At 42.3% G+C, this 17,280-nt stretch overlaps 1 protein-coding gene and 1 long non-coding RNA gene across 6 annotated transcripts in view; one reads left to right on the top strand and one right to left on the bottom strand.

Annotated features, from left to right (window-relative positions):
- The window catches only part of THRB (thyroid hormone receptor beta), a 186,812-nt gene extending 170,442 nt beyond the window's left edge, over positions 1-16,370 (top strand). For 4 of the 5 annotated variants that reach the window (XM_080974980.1, XM_080974979.1, XM_080974982.1 and 1 more), the window contains 3 exons: positions 2,696-2,842; positions 6,431-6,689; positions 7,328-16,370. In XM_080974980.1, the coding sequence (XP_080831106.1) occupies positions 2,696-2,842; positions 6,431-6,689; positions 7,328-7,569 (648 nt within the window). In that variant the 3' untranslated portion in view covers positions 7,570-16,370. The remainder of the gene's footprint in view (positions 1-2,695; positions 2,843-6,430; positions 6,690-7,327) is intronic. The other variant, XM_080974983.1, reaches the window with a different exon arrangement.
- Positions 1-17,280, bottom strand: part of LOC308459566 — a 34,619-nt gene that overhangs the window by 1,026 nt on the left and 16,313 nt on the right. Inside the window, exons 3-4 of the long non-coding RNA XR_013978155.1 lie at positions 3,156-3,201; positions 829-938 (exon numbers count right to left, since the gene is read on the bottom strand). This is a non-coding gene — a long non-coding RNA (uncharacterized lncRNA). The remainder of the gene's footprint in view (positions 1-828; positions 939-3,155; positions 3,202-17,280) is intronic.

Below are 17,280 nucleotides of genomic sequence, written 5' to 3'. Positions count from 1 at the left end.
GGTGCTGTGGTGTTGTGCAGCATCGGCCTCCTGTCTTGATAAATGGCATAGGCGTAAGCCCCCGCCACCTAGCAGGAGCCAGATCCTAGCCTACACCTGGGATTGGCAAATGGGGGTTCAGCCTTGGACACAGGCTGGGCCAGGAGGCGGAGTTGACAGAGTCAACAGGCTTTCTTTGGATCTGCTCCCTGGCCATTTAAATAGCCCACACCTGGGGGCCTACCTTCTATTATTATTATTATTATTATTATTATTATTATTATTATTATCCACTAGAGGCCCAGGTTTGTCTTCTGGGGTTTTCCCCCACCCCCAACACACACATCCCAGGAAGAGGATATAATCTAATAAGGCAAAGTTGAATCTACCGTATATACTCGAGTATAAGCCGACCCGCATATAAGCCAAGGCACCTAATTTTAGCACAGAAAACTGGGAAAACTTACTGACTCGAGTGTAAGCCGGTTCACCACACCACTAACCTGGTGGTGGCGGCAGCAGCGAAGGAAGAACAAGCAGCCTGAAAGGTCTCCTTTCGGGCCGCTCGTCCCTCCGCCGCCGCCACCCGCCTCGAGTATAAGCCGAGGGGGGCTTTTTCAGCATGAAAAATGTGCTGAAAAAGTCGGCTTATACTCGAGTATATACGGTAAGTATGGATGGTCTTTGTTACTGCTTTGGGAATTTGTTAAAATTGAAAAGTTGGTTATAAATGCCTAACATGAAAAGTAAGAACGATTTTCCTGCATTTATGTGATTCTAATGAGGCGCTGGTGTGTTGTGTGCACAGTTTTCCCTGACGTTTGAAGCGAGCGGGAAAGCAGAACTTACCAAACTTGCACTTTTATCGAAACAATGTGTGAACTGAAACACAGCAATCCTTTGTAATTCAATTTCCCCCAAAATTTTGTAGTTCTCCAGTCCAGCAAACGTGTTAAAAACTGCATTGGGGTAAAATGTGCATATACAGCATATACTAGTGAAAATAACATACAAAAATGCATTCCATTAGGGTTCTGGGTTTTTTTTTTGCAAAGATGTATATTTGACAAAATCACATAGAAAAAAAGTGTGTTTAATGGGAGAAATTCTCAATAAAATGCTGAGGATTTTTTTATATATAAAATGGAAAATAATGTAGAGAACTAAAATGCGAGAACCCAGAATTGCCAGATTCATCCATCCCATCATCATGTGAAGTGAAAACCAGGCGCTGGGTGCTGGCCCTGCTCTCAGCATCGCATCATATCCCAGCCAGCCCAAGCCCCACACCATGTCCACACAGGGCATGGCTGCAGAGGAGAAGCCTGCTTGTCATGCATAGGCTTTCCGGTGAGAGGGAACCCTGGCCGCACAGTTTTTTTGGAAGTCCTCTCCCACCTTCAGACATGCTCCTAGTTCCTAGAGATTGTAGGGTTAGGAGGATGTAATGGCAAAAGCCAAAACACTTCACTGAGCAGTGAGCATGCTGAGTCCCTGTGGGAGCAGGGAATAGAAAACAGGTGGTGATATTAGAATGGAGTGGCAGGGAACCTGAACATGCTGCAACATTTTGTTGCAGGTCCTACTTGCTCCTATTTGTCATTTTTACTTAGTTACAGCTTTAGAATAGCAGTACCGTTTTGTTTCCTAATACAGTCACACCTTGGCTCCCGAAAGCCTTGCGAGTCGAACGTTTTGGCTCCCGAATGCCGCAAACTTGGACGCGAGTGCTCCGGTTTGTGAGCGTTCTTTGGAACACAAATGTCTGGCGTGACTTCCGCAGCTTCAGATTGGCTGCAGGAGCTTCCTGCAGCCAATCGGAAGCCGTGACTTGGTTTCCGAACGTTTTGGAAGTCGAATGGGCTTCCGGAATGGATTCTGTTCAACTTCCAAGGTACCACTGTAGTGGAAAATATTTGTGGTTGAAATTCCCATGTGGAAGACAGGAGTGCCTGGCGTGCTCTGGTCCACGGGGTCATGAAGAGTCGGACACGACTAAACAACAACAACATGTATTGGGCAAAGCATACAAACGTCAACTCAATGATAGGAAACAGAATGCATATTTAACGTTAGCCTCTTTGACCTGAATTCCTGAACTTAGCTTCACCCCTCAAACCAAGTGATCAACTGTTGACAGAATATAACCCGTGTTGGTTCCTATCCTGTCTGTTTTTCTTACCTGTCAGGATAGCGCAGCTATAGGAATAGCTTTTGGCTATTATGAACTTTGGTGAAGCCTCACTGTCCCTTTAGCAAACGACAACAAATTATAGGAAAGGTCAGAAATTCCCCTCCTCTGACAAATTTAATGCCGAAGGACTTCTCTTCCTTTTGGATTTCAGGGGAAGATAAGTTTTTCTAGGTGGGACTGAGAAACAACACTCGCTTTAGGGTTTCGGGGTGAACAGCTAAATGGCTTCCACAAGATAACATAAATAGACAAGAATAGGTAGCTACATTTGCAAAGCACTGAGCTGCCTACACAAATGAGTAGTGGCATGTCAGAATCTTATGCATACAAGAGTTTGTCTTAGACAGTGGCTTCTTTTGAATACAAAAGTTAATTTTGCCTAAATAATAGCAACAGGGCTTTCTTACAAACAAAACAGAAGAAGTGATGGGTTTGAACTGCCAGCGCTCCACAGTTTAAGAAGATTCCATGTCCGCTGCAAATAAATTGTCTCCTTACAATGTTTTTCTTTTCTGTTGTTAGCCAGAGGATATTGGACAAGCACCAATAGTAAATGCCCCAGAAGGCGGGAAAGTAGATTTAGAAGCCTTCAGCCAGTTTACAAAAATTATCACACCAGCAATCACAAGAGTGGTGGATTTTGCCAAAAAGTTGCCTATGTTCTGTGAGGTACGGATTTCTTTCCAGTTTAACCTCTCTCTTTTTACTTTCCTTCTCCTTTATTTATTTACTTATTATGCATGTAAATGTGAACTTTGTTTACCCCCCCCTAAAAACAGCTTGAGATGGAATTTTATTTTATTTTGAGATAAGAGTTACAACACAGACAACAAAGTATACACACAACACTACAACAAGAACTAGGAATTAATAAACTTACATATAACTATCTCATTATATCATGCCTGTGAGATATCTAGCTCACTAACTATATCATATCTAAGTTATGTACTGTATATCATAGAAACAAAAATATAGGTACCTGTCAGTTGATTCAGATTTGATCAAAAGATTTGATGGGCTTCCACCTAGGAAGTAAAGAGAAACCATGGTTTTGAGATATATATATATATATATATATATATATATCCCTTGCTTGCTGCACATTCTGAGTAAGATTGTATGTAACCATCATCTCCCAATTTTAATTAATTAATTAAGTCCCTGTCTTTAGTCTCCAAGGAGCCCAGGGTGGGAATTTTATTAATGCACTGCGTTTTATATAGTTTCTTGGGAGACTTCCCGTTATGTGCTATACACAACTTTGCCCCTGGATACGATTACTTAAGAAGGCCTTTATGCAGAAATACAGAGTTTATAGATTCAAAGTGATCACATAGCATAGCTGGGGTAGCTACCTGTGGCCCAATGTGGCAAAATTCCTGGATGTCATCTGGAATGTATTCCTGAACTCTTACACTGTTTAAGGCACTAACACTGCTCCCATCAAAAGTGAAATCATAAACCAATCTGACCAGTGTACTAACTGTAGTTGGGCATATCCGTTGAAGTACTGCAGGGGTCATGTACAACATACTGAGAACTTTGTATTGTGTGTCCTTTATAGTCTCCTTAGTAGCGCTGATTAATAAAAAGAAAACGATCTCCAGCTTATCTCCAGGAAAATCTCCATTGTCTTCCATAGACTCCCTAAGTCACTTTTCCATGCATATAAATATGATGGATTGTCTTCCAATAATGGCATTTGAGGAAATTACAAATAGATGAAAACAGATCTTTAACCAGAGGGATAACTTCACAACGTGGATTAATCCAAAGTGCTAAGATTGGAAGTGCAGCAGGGAGGAAGAAGAGTGGATTAACCTTTTCCTCAAAAACACAGTTGTTCCACTGAAAAATCCTCACCCTCATCTCTCAACTGTTGGGACTGGAGAAAGGGAGACTTGCCCAGGGAACGGGCTAGTCCATTTTTCAGCTTCCAGTTTAGAGCAGAACAAAATTATCGGGTGATGCTGAATCACCCGTGTGTGAAAACACCCTCTTGTCTCTCTCACTTTCTCTTGTGTGTCCCTTTATCTGTTCCAGAACATTTTTCAGTTGTTCCTTTCATACACAGATCTCAGATCATCCTTAGCTGTAGTGAAAGAGAGGGAGGATAACACTTCGTGCAAATGGCTTCCCTACTCCAAGTGAGTTTGGCCATTCTGGGCCGCTTTCATGTAATTTCCCCGAACAAAAGATGTGGCTGGCACAGCTTTCTCGCTGCCCTTAAGCCATTCGCTCTGCCCCAATTCACCCTCTTTTGTCCAAACTTCAGAATACTTCACAGCTGATAGCAAAACTCTGCGACACCATGCAAGTGCCAGATGAGTCTCAAAGGGAATGTGCTTGTTTCAAAATTATTAAACTAACCATGTTTATTTTGGATAATTAGAATATATTTTAGCCCTCATTTTCCTCTCTCTGCTTTTCTTGCCCCCCGCCCTTCTTTTTGGTTATGAAACATCACTTCCCATTTTCCCTGACCTGTGTAAGCTATTGAAGCTGATGTAGGGAAACCTGACTGAGTGCTTCTCCTTTGGCGATCACTCATAGCCAAGTAGGATAGTCTTCTATAAACACGGTTTTAACAATGAGTCCATAAGTGACTGTGGAGGCCAATTCTGGATCCACACATCCTTCCACAGTGGGGACATTGGTTTCCAGGCGGGAGTTGATCACGGTGTGGATTTGCCAAGCGTGCCTTCCTCTTAGCAGTAGCATCAGTCACTCTCCCTATGAGTCAAATACTCTGCACTTAAAGCTGGCAGCTGAGGCGGGGAAAAGCTGACATTACAATCAAGTGTCAATTTACCTTTGCCGGCAGACTACATTTTTCAAAAACCATTCGGCCCCTGGAACATTGCTTTCACTTCTGCTAAGCCATGATCCCTTCGCCCACTCAGAAGGTTTTTTTTTTGTCGAGATTAAATGTAATCACAGTGTCAGTACTATAAATAACGACTCCCAACCCCACAGACAGACAGACAGACAGACACACACACACACACACACACAGACACCCCTCAACTTGACTTAAAAATAAAATAACTTAATAACTGAAGCCAAAATGGAACAGATTTTTGTTTCCATAACTACTTTATGTTATGGACTACGGGTGATTTAATAGTGCTACAGAACTAATAACAAGAAGGCCTCCTACCCTGAAGGGTTCGAATTTTCGTTGGCCAATGGGCTGAAGGTTTTGTGGGGGACAAAGATGGTTATAGCAGTTGTATAACACAAGTATGTACCATTGCTGGGTCATTCACATTGTTATTAATTACTATTATTATTGTTAGCTTTTTACACCAAAGTGTCTCAAAGCAACCTACATCATAATAATAAAAGTAGCAAGCAACATTAAAACCAATTATAACAGCAGCAGTAAAACAAGATTTAAAGTGCAAATCCAGAAATATATATAAAAGATGCATATCCTACCCACCTCACATCAAAGGATGAGCCCAATAAGGAGGCAGGCAACATAACTAGTTACCCTCTCAATTAAGGACTGAAGGCCTTCCTAAATGCAAATGTTTTTGCCTGGCACCTAAAACCAGACAAAGATGGCACCAGTTGTGCTTCCCGGGGGAGAACGTTCCAGAAGTGAGGAACCACCACTGAGAAGGCCATTTCTCATGTCCCTCAGGTGAGGCACACAGAGAAGGACCTCCGATGATCATCGCAGGTTCCAGGCTGGTTTATGTGGGGAGAGGCAGTTGTTGAGGTCCTGAGCCACCTAAGACTTTATGGGTCAAAACCAACATTTTGAATTGGGCTTAAGAGACTAAACGGTAGCTAGTGCAGTTGTGCCAGATTTGGTATAATATGAATTCTGCTGATTTCTGAATGAGCTGCCGTTTTCAAAAGCAGCCCCAAGTATGACACATTGCAATAATATTACTGTAATAGATAGTGATTTATTAATTATACAGTCATCATCATCAAAATAGTAATAATAAATTAAACTGCTTTGAATGTATACATATCCCACCTTGGGACTCTCCAGTAATCCCCAAGTCTCAGTGTAGGGTGAAAAATGACAATGACTTCTTTGAAGGTGGTATGTGGATGACATTATTAAGAATACTCTCAGCAGGTTTTAGTGATCACTTCAAAGGAAGTGATAAAGGGAAGGAATGAAAGGAAACTGCATACAAGGGTGGTGCCAATATTTATTTTACTTTTTAGCGTTTGGAGAAGGCCTTTCACTTAAGTGCAGGAAAACTGATTCTCACTTGCCATTCTCCGCAGCTGCCATGTGAAGACCAGATCATCCTTCTGAAAGGTTGTTGCATGGAGATTATGTCCCTCAGAGCAGCAGTTCGCTATGACCCCGAGAGCGAGACTTTGACCCTGAATGGAGAGATGGCGGTGACCAGGGGCCAGCTGAAAAATGGGGGTCTTGGAGTGGTATCAGATGCCATTTTTGACCTGGGCATGTCATTGTCATCATTCAACCTAGATGACACGGAAGTCGCTCTCCTACAGGCGGTACTGCTGATGTCTTCAGGTGAGTATGAAAATAGTTTAGTAATTTACACTCTGGCCACTACACCACACTGGCTTCCTAGAGTACTTCTCTAGGGAAATAAATATGGGGAGAGCAAAATTAAGCCTAGTGCTCACATATACAGTGGTACCTTGGTTTTCGAACGTCTCAGAAGTCGAACATTTCGGTTTTCGGACGCCATAAACCCAGAAGTAAATACCGTACTTCCATTTTCGAACGTGTCTCGGAAGTCAAACATGCCACGCAGCTTCTGCTGAGTCCAAGATCTGGAGGCCTAGCTGTCGGCTGTTTTCAAATGTTTCGGAACTCGAACGGTCTTCCAGAACAGATTACGTTCGAAAACCAAAGTACCACTGTATTGTTTTACCAAAACATATAAGGTAAAATTCTCAATTGGCAACTGCTCCCATGTTCTAGCCCTATGTTTTGCCCAAGAGACAACCCACTACCTTACACTGGTTCTTTGAAGCCTCAGGGAAGCTGTGTCAGGATCGACTTGCATTGGGAAATACTGTGGGAACCTGTCACTGAGCAATATCAATTCCTTAAAATTTGACTGAGCTCTGCAGAAGGTACTGTTTAAGTAGTCCTGGGTGGATGTAAGGAAATAACTTATGCCTTTCGTCTAAATTACGCAGATCGTCCGGGTCTTGTCAGCGTCGAGAGAATAGAAAAGTGCCAAGAGGGCTTCCTCCTGGCATTTGAACACTACATTAATTACAGAAAGCATCACATTGCACACTTTTGGCCAAAACTGCTGATGAAAGTGACGGACCTACGAATGATTGGCGCCTGTCATGCTAGCCGCTTCCTGCACATGAAGGTGGAATGCCCAACAGAACTCTTTCCCCCTTTGTTCCTGGAAGTTTTTGAGGATTAAAAAGACTGGAGAGGTTCTCGAAAATCCTATAGCACTACTGGGTGTCTGTCATTTCATTCCATTGCCTAGTATTTTCTCTCTCTCTTTTTTTTGTCCATTTCCATTTTGTTCCACCTTGTTTTTTGTTTGGAGGATTATTTTTGATAGGCACGATTGACGATCTCCCTTCAATGCGGGTACTTGTGACAATTGCATTTGTGTGTGTGTGTGTGTGTGTGTGTGTCCTTTTGATGTGAATCCTTTGAAAGTTTGACATTGGGAATACAAATGAATCCGTTTCATTCACCAGCATTCAGGTGCTCATAAGCTCACACTCATCACTGCTTGGAGAGAGGTGGGAAATAAGCTGAACTAGTAGGGAAACAAATAGATACTCAGATCTTTATATTTTTTAATTCTGCCATATTTTGTACAGTATTATCTCACTTTCAGGACACGAGGTATTTGCTACAATCTAGGAAGTGTTAGGCTCACCTAAGTACCAGCTGAAATCGATAGGACTTAACCATGCCTAACTTTCACCTGATTGCAACCATGGTTTTTAGTAGTTCTTAAGAGAGTGCATCTTAATTTAGCCAAAGACTTCCATAATTGCCATCATTGCTTTGAGATCAGAATGGGTATCTTACAAGTAAATAAATAAAACCTTTTGTATTTTTAAATCCTTTAAAAAAAAACCTAGTAGGTCAGTGCTCCAAAAAGTGCGGAAAGTCCTTCGTTTGTTTCTATTTTCCATATTTTATTGGGATGTGTGAATGAAAGTCACACCTACTAGAATAAGAACTGACATTTGGAACCTACATTGCCCCAAGTCTTCTAAAACAAATTTGGCTTCATGTTGCTAAATAGGGGAAATTGCTATATGGTCGTACCCTGGTTTTCGAACAGCTTAGTTCTCAAATGTTTTGGCTCCCAAACGCCGCAAACCCGGACGGAAGTGAGTATTCCGGTTTGCAAACGTGCTTTGGAACCTGAACGTCCGACGGGGCTTCTGCGGCTTCTGATTGAGTGCAGGAAGCTCCTGCAGCCAATTTATACCCCAGATGGGCGGGGTATAAATAATAAATTATTATTATTATTATTATTATTATTATTATTATTAGGAAGCCGTGCCTTGGTTTTCAAACATTTCTGGAAGTCGAATGGACTTCTGGAACGGATTCTGTTCGACACCCAAGGTACGACTGTATTAATCATCCAGGCTTTTAGGGAGGAGCTGGAGAAACCTGATAGTTTTGGGCTCGATCCATTCATTTCTTATGAATGCAGGAACTCTGATAGGCACACCAAAAATATCCCCCTGTAAAATGAGGATGGGGAACTTGTGGTTGTCCTCCCGAAGACCCTTGGCCATGGTGGCTGGAGCTGATAGGAGTTGGCACCTAGCAGCAAATGGAGAGCACAGCTTCCCCATCACCGCTGCAAGGGCTACCTCATTAATTTCTATAGATGCAGAAAACCCATAGGCACACACAAGATTTGAATAAGGCATTTCTGAGTGTGCGCGAGCACTTTCCGCATGTCTGATGACTTCTGCGACTCTGGATTGGGAGAATTTAAAGGAAGAGTCAGAATTGCTCTGAAAACTCAAGCATATAAATCAGGGGCAGCCCACATGGTGGAATCCAGTTGTTGTGGATCACAACTCTCATCAGCCCCAGCAAACATGGCCACTGGTCAGGGATGATGGGAACTGGAGTCCGTGACATCTAGAAGGGGCCATGTTGGCTACTCCCGGAAACGTAGGCAAGAGAAATTGACATAGCCCTAAAGTACAAATGCATTTGTTATATTTGTACTTAAGACTCTACAACTTCATTCTAGCAATTTAATGACCATTCCCACAACCACAGTAGGGACTTGCTATCCATTCCTAGTGGCCTTTTTGACATTGTGGGTGGAATCTTGAGGTGAAAATGGGTTGTCTGAATGCTTTTCTGAGACCCAGATTCAAAAATCATTTGCAGGGGTGGGCTAAATTCACGAGTCACATCCACACCGTGTATTTAATCCACGTGGCTTCCTCTGAAGAATCCTGGGAACTGTAGTTTGTTAAGCGTGCTAGGAATTGCAGCTCTGCAAGAGGTAAATTTCACTTCCAGGATACTTTGGGGAAAGCCGTGTGCTTTTGATGTGTGGTATAGATGTGACCACAGAGTATTTGAAATGACTACTGTCTCTCCTTATATAGAAATCTGTATAAAACTGACCATAAAGGGAAAACAGCTTTAAAAGTTACGCCAACCAAGCCCTTTATACTTCATCCTTTTCCCTAGTTAAGATAATGGGTTGCATTTTAGACTTGATTTTCCTTTTTTCTCCCCCTTCCCTGAAAACAATTCTTTTCCTCTGATAGATTAGTACCAAACTGTGCAGGACAAGCTCTTCTGCTGCTGTATTCTGTTAATCCAGAATCAGTGCATGTGGGGCTGTTCTGATGGTGATATTTAAACAGACCAGAAATGCAGTTCCTGGTACATCTAACTTATTTGCTGTGAACTGCTCTCATTTTTTATATGATGCATCAGGCAAGCCCTTCCCTTTTCCCCCCTTTTCTTTTCATTTCCCTGTTAGGCTTATTCTCAAAGTACGCTTTTTGAATCCTTCCATACTACCCTGTGCATTCACATATCAGTACGTAACAAAGGTGATAGACCTTTTCACTGCCTGTCTACAATCACTCTCATAGTGACTGTAACCCGGGGCAAGGACCCCAGGAAACGTGAATCTAGTCCGTGCCACAGCCAGCAGGGCTTCGTGCCTGGACTTCTGAAACAGCAGTTCCCACGCCACATAGCAAACTGCTTTGGCAATCGATCAACATCAGTTCCAGAAGCAGCATGTGTTACGTCTTCTGTTGCAAGAAGAAGACAATTCCACAAACCCTTGGGAGCCATGTTGGCCCAGAGCAATCGCTAGAAGTCTAGACCCAGAGCACCATTGTATACTCTGGAAAAATTCTGTACTCAGGAAGACTTTCACTGTGGACAAAACGAGAACGGTAGAGTTCTTTTCAGCCATGCTTCATTCCATTAGCAAAGGAAGTCTTTTGAGTGCTCATGCACAAAACTGTGTCATCACGTAGTGGACATCAAGTCCATGGCCCCGCAATCCAGTACAGAGTTAGGTGTGCTTAAACTCACTGATTTCAATGACTTAGGTTAGGTTGGGATCCATGTTAGCAAATGCCTAAACATGCCGTATATATTTTTCACAGTCTATATGAATGGGGGGGGGGGGGGATGAGAGGCTCCTAAACAGTCACAGAAGAAACAAAGGCATCATGTTGACTCCTTTTGTTTTTTAACTACTGCAAAACAAAAGTCATTACAAAAGTTATTACTGCAAGAGTAATAAACCACATCCATAGTGGAAAGTGTTTATTCTCTCGGGTGCCAGATATGTCTACAGAACCTAATATCACCTGTCTCCAGGGGGACGGTTGTTGCCATAAAAGAGACAATTGCTAGCTTTTGTGATGCCTTTTGTTTCACAAGCTTCTGCTAGCGGAAGAATATGCAAAGTTTCAAAGTAAGCTTCATCTGGTCTCTTTCACCAGCTTAAGTCATTTGAAAATGCTTATCCAAAAATTCAATTGGATCAACTCAGGGAATTTTTTTTCTCCAAAAGATGAACAAATTCAAAATAGATCAACCATCTGCCCAGATAAATGTGTCTTGTCAAATACCTGCTTTACAAACATTACAGGCAAATACATCGCAAGTTGGAACTGGCCCTCGTCAGCTTACTTAATAAGGAGATAAATGGAGTTTGAAAGTGCTGCAGTTCAATCTACACAAACATCCATCTTGCTTGCAAGGACTATGGAAATAGATGTGGGTGAGCAGTACTTAAGGTGTCCTCCAGACCATGGGTTGCTGATAACTTCCTCATGATTATTGCCTCCCATGGTCTGTAAACCTTTCCTGGCATATTTTATACAAAACATAACCTCAGGCTGCAATCCTGTGCCCAGTTACCTGGAGTAAGCCCCACTGAATGCAATAGGACTTACTTTTGAGTAGACATGTATAGCATTGCACTGTTAGTAAAGCGGAAAGCCACCCATGATTGGTACATCAGGCATGGCCATACTTGGCCCTCCAGATGTTTTGGGACTACAAGTCCCATGATCCCTAGCTAACAGGACCAGTGGTCAGGGATGATGGGAATTGTAGTCCTAAAACATCTGGAGGGCCAAATTTGGCCATAGGACTTGTACCCTCCCTAACCCTACAGAACCAAGCATTTATGCTGAATTTCCATCGTGATGCCCCAACTCCTCCTTGGCCTTGCCAAATTCTTTTAGCAGATGCTAAACTGGGCAGTTGATGATATCAGAAATGCAGGCACTTCACAGTCCTGTCTTGGAAGTTTCCCTGTTTCTTCCCATTTCTCAGCACATATCATCAAGCGCATGTGGGGAATGTGTGGCATAATTATCTGAATTCAGTGTTGCTTAATATAAATTTCGAAGACTCGAGTCCCCAATTCAGAGAACCCTGCATGCGGAGGAAACATGTAAATTTTAAAACTGGATTAATAGAGAACAAATGAGTAACGTGAAATGAAATATGGCAAGGCTGTTGGGACTAAAAGCCATTTAGTCAAGAGCTGTTTTTCTTGAAAGGCTTCAGCGCCCCAGACACACAAAGACAACTGTCTCCCTTCCCATCTTTTAAAAGTAGCCCCAGGGTAATAAGATGAGAACCATTTGGCATTTTCTTGATCAAAATCCCAGTTCCCAGTTCTTGCTTGAGCCATTAGCCATGGAAGCTGCTCCATTACCAAATGGGACGTCTGCCCCATCAATCTCAGTTCCTCCAAGAAGACCTCATGTCTTCTGTTTTACAACCGGTCCAGGGGCTGGTCTCGGCTACTTGCTTCCTCCACCTTAGGCTCCTAAGTCCGCTTTGTAGGGAGAGTCAGCAGGGAGGAGGATGGGGACAAAACCAAAATTAGTTGGCTCCACCTGTCATTGGCTCTTGCTCTGCCTACTGCTGGCTTCCTGCCTTTCACCCTCTTGGTCCTAGTGGGCAATAAGGGAAAATATATTAGGACAGTCAAACCTCGGTTCCTGAACACCTCCATTATCAGACGTTTCGGCTCCCGAACACCAAAAACTCAGAAGTAAGTGTTCTGGTTTTTTAACGTTTTTCGGAAGCCGAACATCCGTCGCGGCTCCCGCTTGAGTGCAAGAAGCTCTTGCAGCCAATCGGAAGCCACACCTCGGTTGTTGAATGTTTCGGAAGCCAAACGGAATTCCGGAATGGAATACGTTCGACAACCGAGGTTTTACTGTACAGTATGCACATTTTCCATAAGCAAGCAGCGGCTTGTGGGTAGCCAGTTTTAGGTCAGGGTGCAGGGTAAAACATGACCCTGCTCACATTTTCTGCCTTCCAGCCCCTCCCAGCCCACTAATAAATTAATGCTGAAATCATATGCATGTTTACTCGCCAGCAAGTCCCATTCAGTTTGGTGGCCCCTGCTCTTATGTCAAGTAGGTACAGGCTTACAGCCTGAAAGATAAGGAACATCAATTTATGGGGCTCACCAGTGCTTTTTTCCTGGCGGTACGCATACCCCTAAACGTTTTGTGAACCTTTGTACTTTTGTCCATTTACTGTATTTATTTTTCCCGATTTGAACTATAAAATGGTGATTTTCTTGAGTCAAAATGAGAGTACCGCTGAACATTTTTTTACGAGGAAAAGCACTGGGGCTCACCTCCTCTGGCCCAAAGTCCCAATCTGACTTTTAATACTTTCTCCAAACAAAAATAATCATCACACACTGAAGGGATGTACCCAAAGGTTCCTTTGCAGTGGAGGAAAAGCATCTTCTGCCAGAGAGAAGAAGCCTTCCAGCCCAGCCAAGTGGCCCCATTGCACATCCAGCTCCACAACTTTCCCATTGTTTTCTAAGGGCTGAGGAACACCCTTTCCGCCATTTGCAACAAGGAATCTCTCTGTTCATATGAAGCATTTCCCATCATGGATGAGAACGGGAGGCACAGAGCTGCAGGTGGCACTTTAGGACTACTGTCCAACATCATAGGTCACTAGTTCTTTATTACTCAGTATTCTAAAGCACCTTTTAGACAAAAACGTTAAGTGGTAGTTGGTTAGCAATGCACACTATGCTTCAGAGACACTTAAGGCTGCAACTCTTAAGCATGTCTACTCAGAAGTAAGTCCTACTTAATTCAATGGGACTCACTAGGTAAGTGCAGCCCAATTCACTAAGTTACCATCAAGTCATCAATCACAACTCAATAGCCATTTTGTACTTCGGAGACGGTCTAGCAAAATGTAAGGGTGTTAAATCCTTATTTCAGTCACTCTGGTTTTTTACATTTGTAGCTCCACAGGCTTTTCAGCGATTTCACTGTTCATTTACACCAGGGAGAGAGAGCAGAATTGGGACCTATGTTTGAGTCCTTAGTTTGTTTAAATATGTGTGGCGTATTTTTTAAAAAAATGAACATAGTCCTCAGTCCTGCCAAGGTTGGTAAACTATAAGGTTTTGTCAAATCATGGCCAGCGTCTTGGGTAGATTTCAGAACCGACTACTCATAGTGGCAAATCCTACACCCAGTATTTTTTTCTGCGTGGATTGAGCCTTTTGGCAGAACACAACAAAGATGATTTTTTACACTGCACAGCGTTTATTTCTGCTTGTTGACAGTGCCACATGGCTCTCAATTTTGCTTTCTGCTCTAGGTATAGTAGCAAGTGGAGTGTTCTCTATATGAAAAAAAACTCCTTATTAAAAAAAAAGTGTCATCTTTACTATTTCTTGCTCTAAACAAACAGATGTTTAAGCTGCACTGGGTTTGTGTTGCAACTGAGTTCTGTAATTTCTTGACAATGTATTTATATGGTGAGATAGCAGTTTCTTAAAAGTAACAACACTGTGCCAAAATACAGATGTCGGAATTTAGACATTGGACATTTGTGATTTTATCTTTGTGCTAAATAATCACTCCATCGCAGAGCGGAGCACAGAAAAGGAGAAGCAAAATCAAAACGGGATTGGAAGGAAGATTACTCTTCCGGAATCTGCCTGGACAAAGCTACTGACTGCAAGAGGAGCGTGTCATTGCTAGTGATGTTATCTTTATGCTATGGAACTCTTAACTTGTAGGTGTCATACGGACTTCTTCTCGCTGCATAAATCATAAGCAAAACCAACCAGTCTTATGGTTTTCAGAAATAGCTTGCAAGGCTAACCCTTTCCCCCACTGTCAGCAATGAGAATCAAAACCAGGAAAGACGCATCCATTTTTTGCTTTGTTTGAAAAAGTCAGTTTGGTCTAGGTCAGGGCTGGGGAATCTTTGGCTTTCCTGACGTTCACGGACTCCAGCTCCCAGTAGCCTCAGAGAGCACAGCCAGTGGTCAAGAACAATGGGAGCTGGAGTCCATCCACAAGCGAAAGGCTGAAGTTTCTCGGTCCCTCATCTAGGTGATAAGAATTTTAGACTGTTTGGTTCACCAACATTTTCCCGCTCTGCTAAGGACCTACTGGGTGACCTTGGGCAAGTCACTTGTCTCTCAGCCTTATATTCCAGAATTGCCCCTTGCCTCGCACGGTCGTTGAGAGGTTTGGGAGACAAATATTGCAAAGACACTGTGCCCTGAGATGTGCTACGTTAACAAGCAAGTTTTCTTCGCCTGCCTTTTTGCAACTCTGGAGACAGCAAAGACCTATGCGAGAAGTTTTGGTTTGTCCTGTTATTATTGTAACTTTATTCAAATAACTAGATTTATCAGATACTCCCTTTTGATACTACTACGATATGACCCTTATATAAATTTTTATAGAGACACGATATCCTAGAGCGGTAGAGGTTTATTTTCCACGTAAAATATTTAAAACAAAGCGAGCACATTTATTTTAAAAACAAAAATAATGTTGCTTTTTAAAAAAATAAAGTTTAAAAAATCACAATGACAAAAAAGGTATGGCCTTTTCTCACAAAGTTTTTACTGTGTTGTATAAATGTTAGCAAATGCAAAGAGAGTCTGCATTGCTTGTGTGTATTGATCCACATTCAACGATGTCGCCTTCAAAAGCAATATTGTGCAAGTAATAAGCTGTTTGTGACTGTCTATTTGCACAGTTTACCTAACTTTTAAAAGCGAACCCTTATTTATGCACAAGACAATCAAATGTAAATCTACATCGCGGTGTGGATTGAATTGATGTAAATTACTGAGCACAATGTTAAACATTAAAAAGACACTTTATTTAATTACACTAGTGTTGGATAAGATCATATCAGGGCATGAATGAGTAATTTCCCCTCTTGTTTCTTTATGTTCTTAATTTTAAATTCCTCAAAATGGCTTCATTCCCCCCCCAATATAATACTATATTCTTTACAAAATAAAATTAGGAAAGATTCTGGTGGGTTTTAGAGTTGCCCTTTCTGTGTTTTGGAGTCATGCCCTGAGGCTGTTTGAAGTTACATGAATTTATTTGAAAGACGGAGAATTCTGGAATAGGATCTTTTTTTATTATTAAAAAAAAATGTTTTGTTTTGTTCTGTTCTGTTCTGTTTTCCAAACAGTGTTAAGTGATATGCTAGATGGGTAATATTTTTTCAGCCTAAGCTATATTAAAATATGTGATCACAAATGTTTTAAACTATCTGAAGAGAAAATTTGTATATTTGGGGGAAGAATATAATTTTTACATAGCTTTTGTATGCAGATATTAATATGTAATTATGACTATAGTGGGCATAGATTACTGTGTAAGCTTGAATTCTAAAAAGAAAAAATCTTATAACTGATCAGTGGTTGGCGTCTCCGTTTCTTCTTTGAGGAATTTAAAATCAGCTTGTTGGAGTGCTTGAGGACTTTTAAGCATCTCCTACTAGCACCGATGCGATGCTGCTGGATTGAAACCCAAATGGTGCAACGCTCCCTGCTGCATCATTCTTTTAAATGTCTTGCTGCACCATTCAGGTGGGGCCGGGGACCAAACTACTGAGCCTCTTGGGCTTGCCGATCGGAAGGTAGGCTGTTCGAATCCCCGCGACGGGGTGAGCTCCCGTTGCTCTGTCCCAGCTCCTGCCAACCTAGCAGTTCGAAAGCACACCAGTGCAAGTAGATAAATAGGTATAGTTGTGGTGGGAAGGTAAACGGCATTTCCGTGCGCTGCTCTGATTTCCGTCACGGTGTTCCGTGGTGGCTTAGTCATGCTGGCCACATGACCTGGAAAGTTGTCTGTGGACAAACACCAGCTCCTGCTATGTTGAGCTGCACAAATAGTGGAGCTGTACTCTTGCACTTGGATTCACGTGCAGCCTTCAGTTAGTGGACAGTCTGCGTACACACCAGCTGAGCTGTACACATCAACAAGTGTACCTTCTTTCACACAGGCACATGCACCTGTGCTCAGGGTAATTGGTGAGCAAGCTGAAGAAGGTTGCTTCAGCCTGCGCCAGTTTCTCACACCTTGGAAAAAGGCTTGTCCCAAAGTTGGGAACTGTCTCAAGCCGAGAGAGAGAGAGAGAGAGAGAGAATCCCACACTGTTATTATTACAAGGGCTGGGCAAAGGAGGTGTTTTTAAAACATTCTCAGGGAGACTCACAAAAGTGCACACTTTTTTTGAGGAAAAGGGAGGTTTCCAAGAAAAGGGGCAACAACATTTTTGCTTCTGATTACAAGTGACTGGAATACCGTATTTTTTGCTCTGT

This window comes from Podarcis pityusensis, assembly GCF_964106645.2.
Source record: "Podarcis pityusensis genome assembly, chromosome: 12".
Classification (NCBI taxonomy): Eukaryota; Metazoa; Chordata; class Lepidosauria; order Squamata; family Lacertidae; genus Podarcis; species Podarcis pityusensis.
Note: the sequence above shows the minus strand (reverse complement) of the source record. Positions and strands in the feature narration are given on the sequence as shown.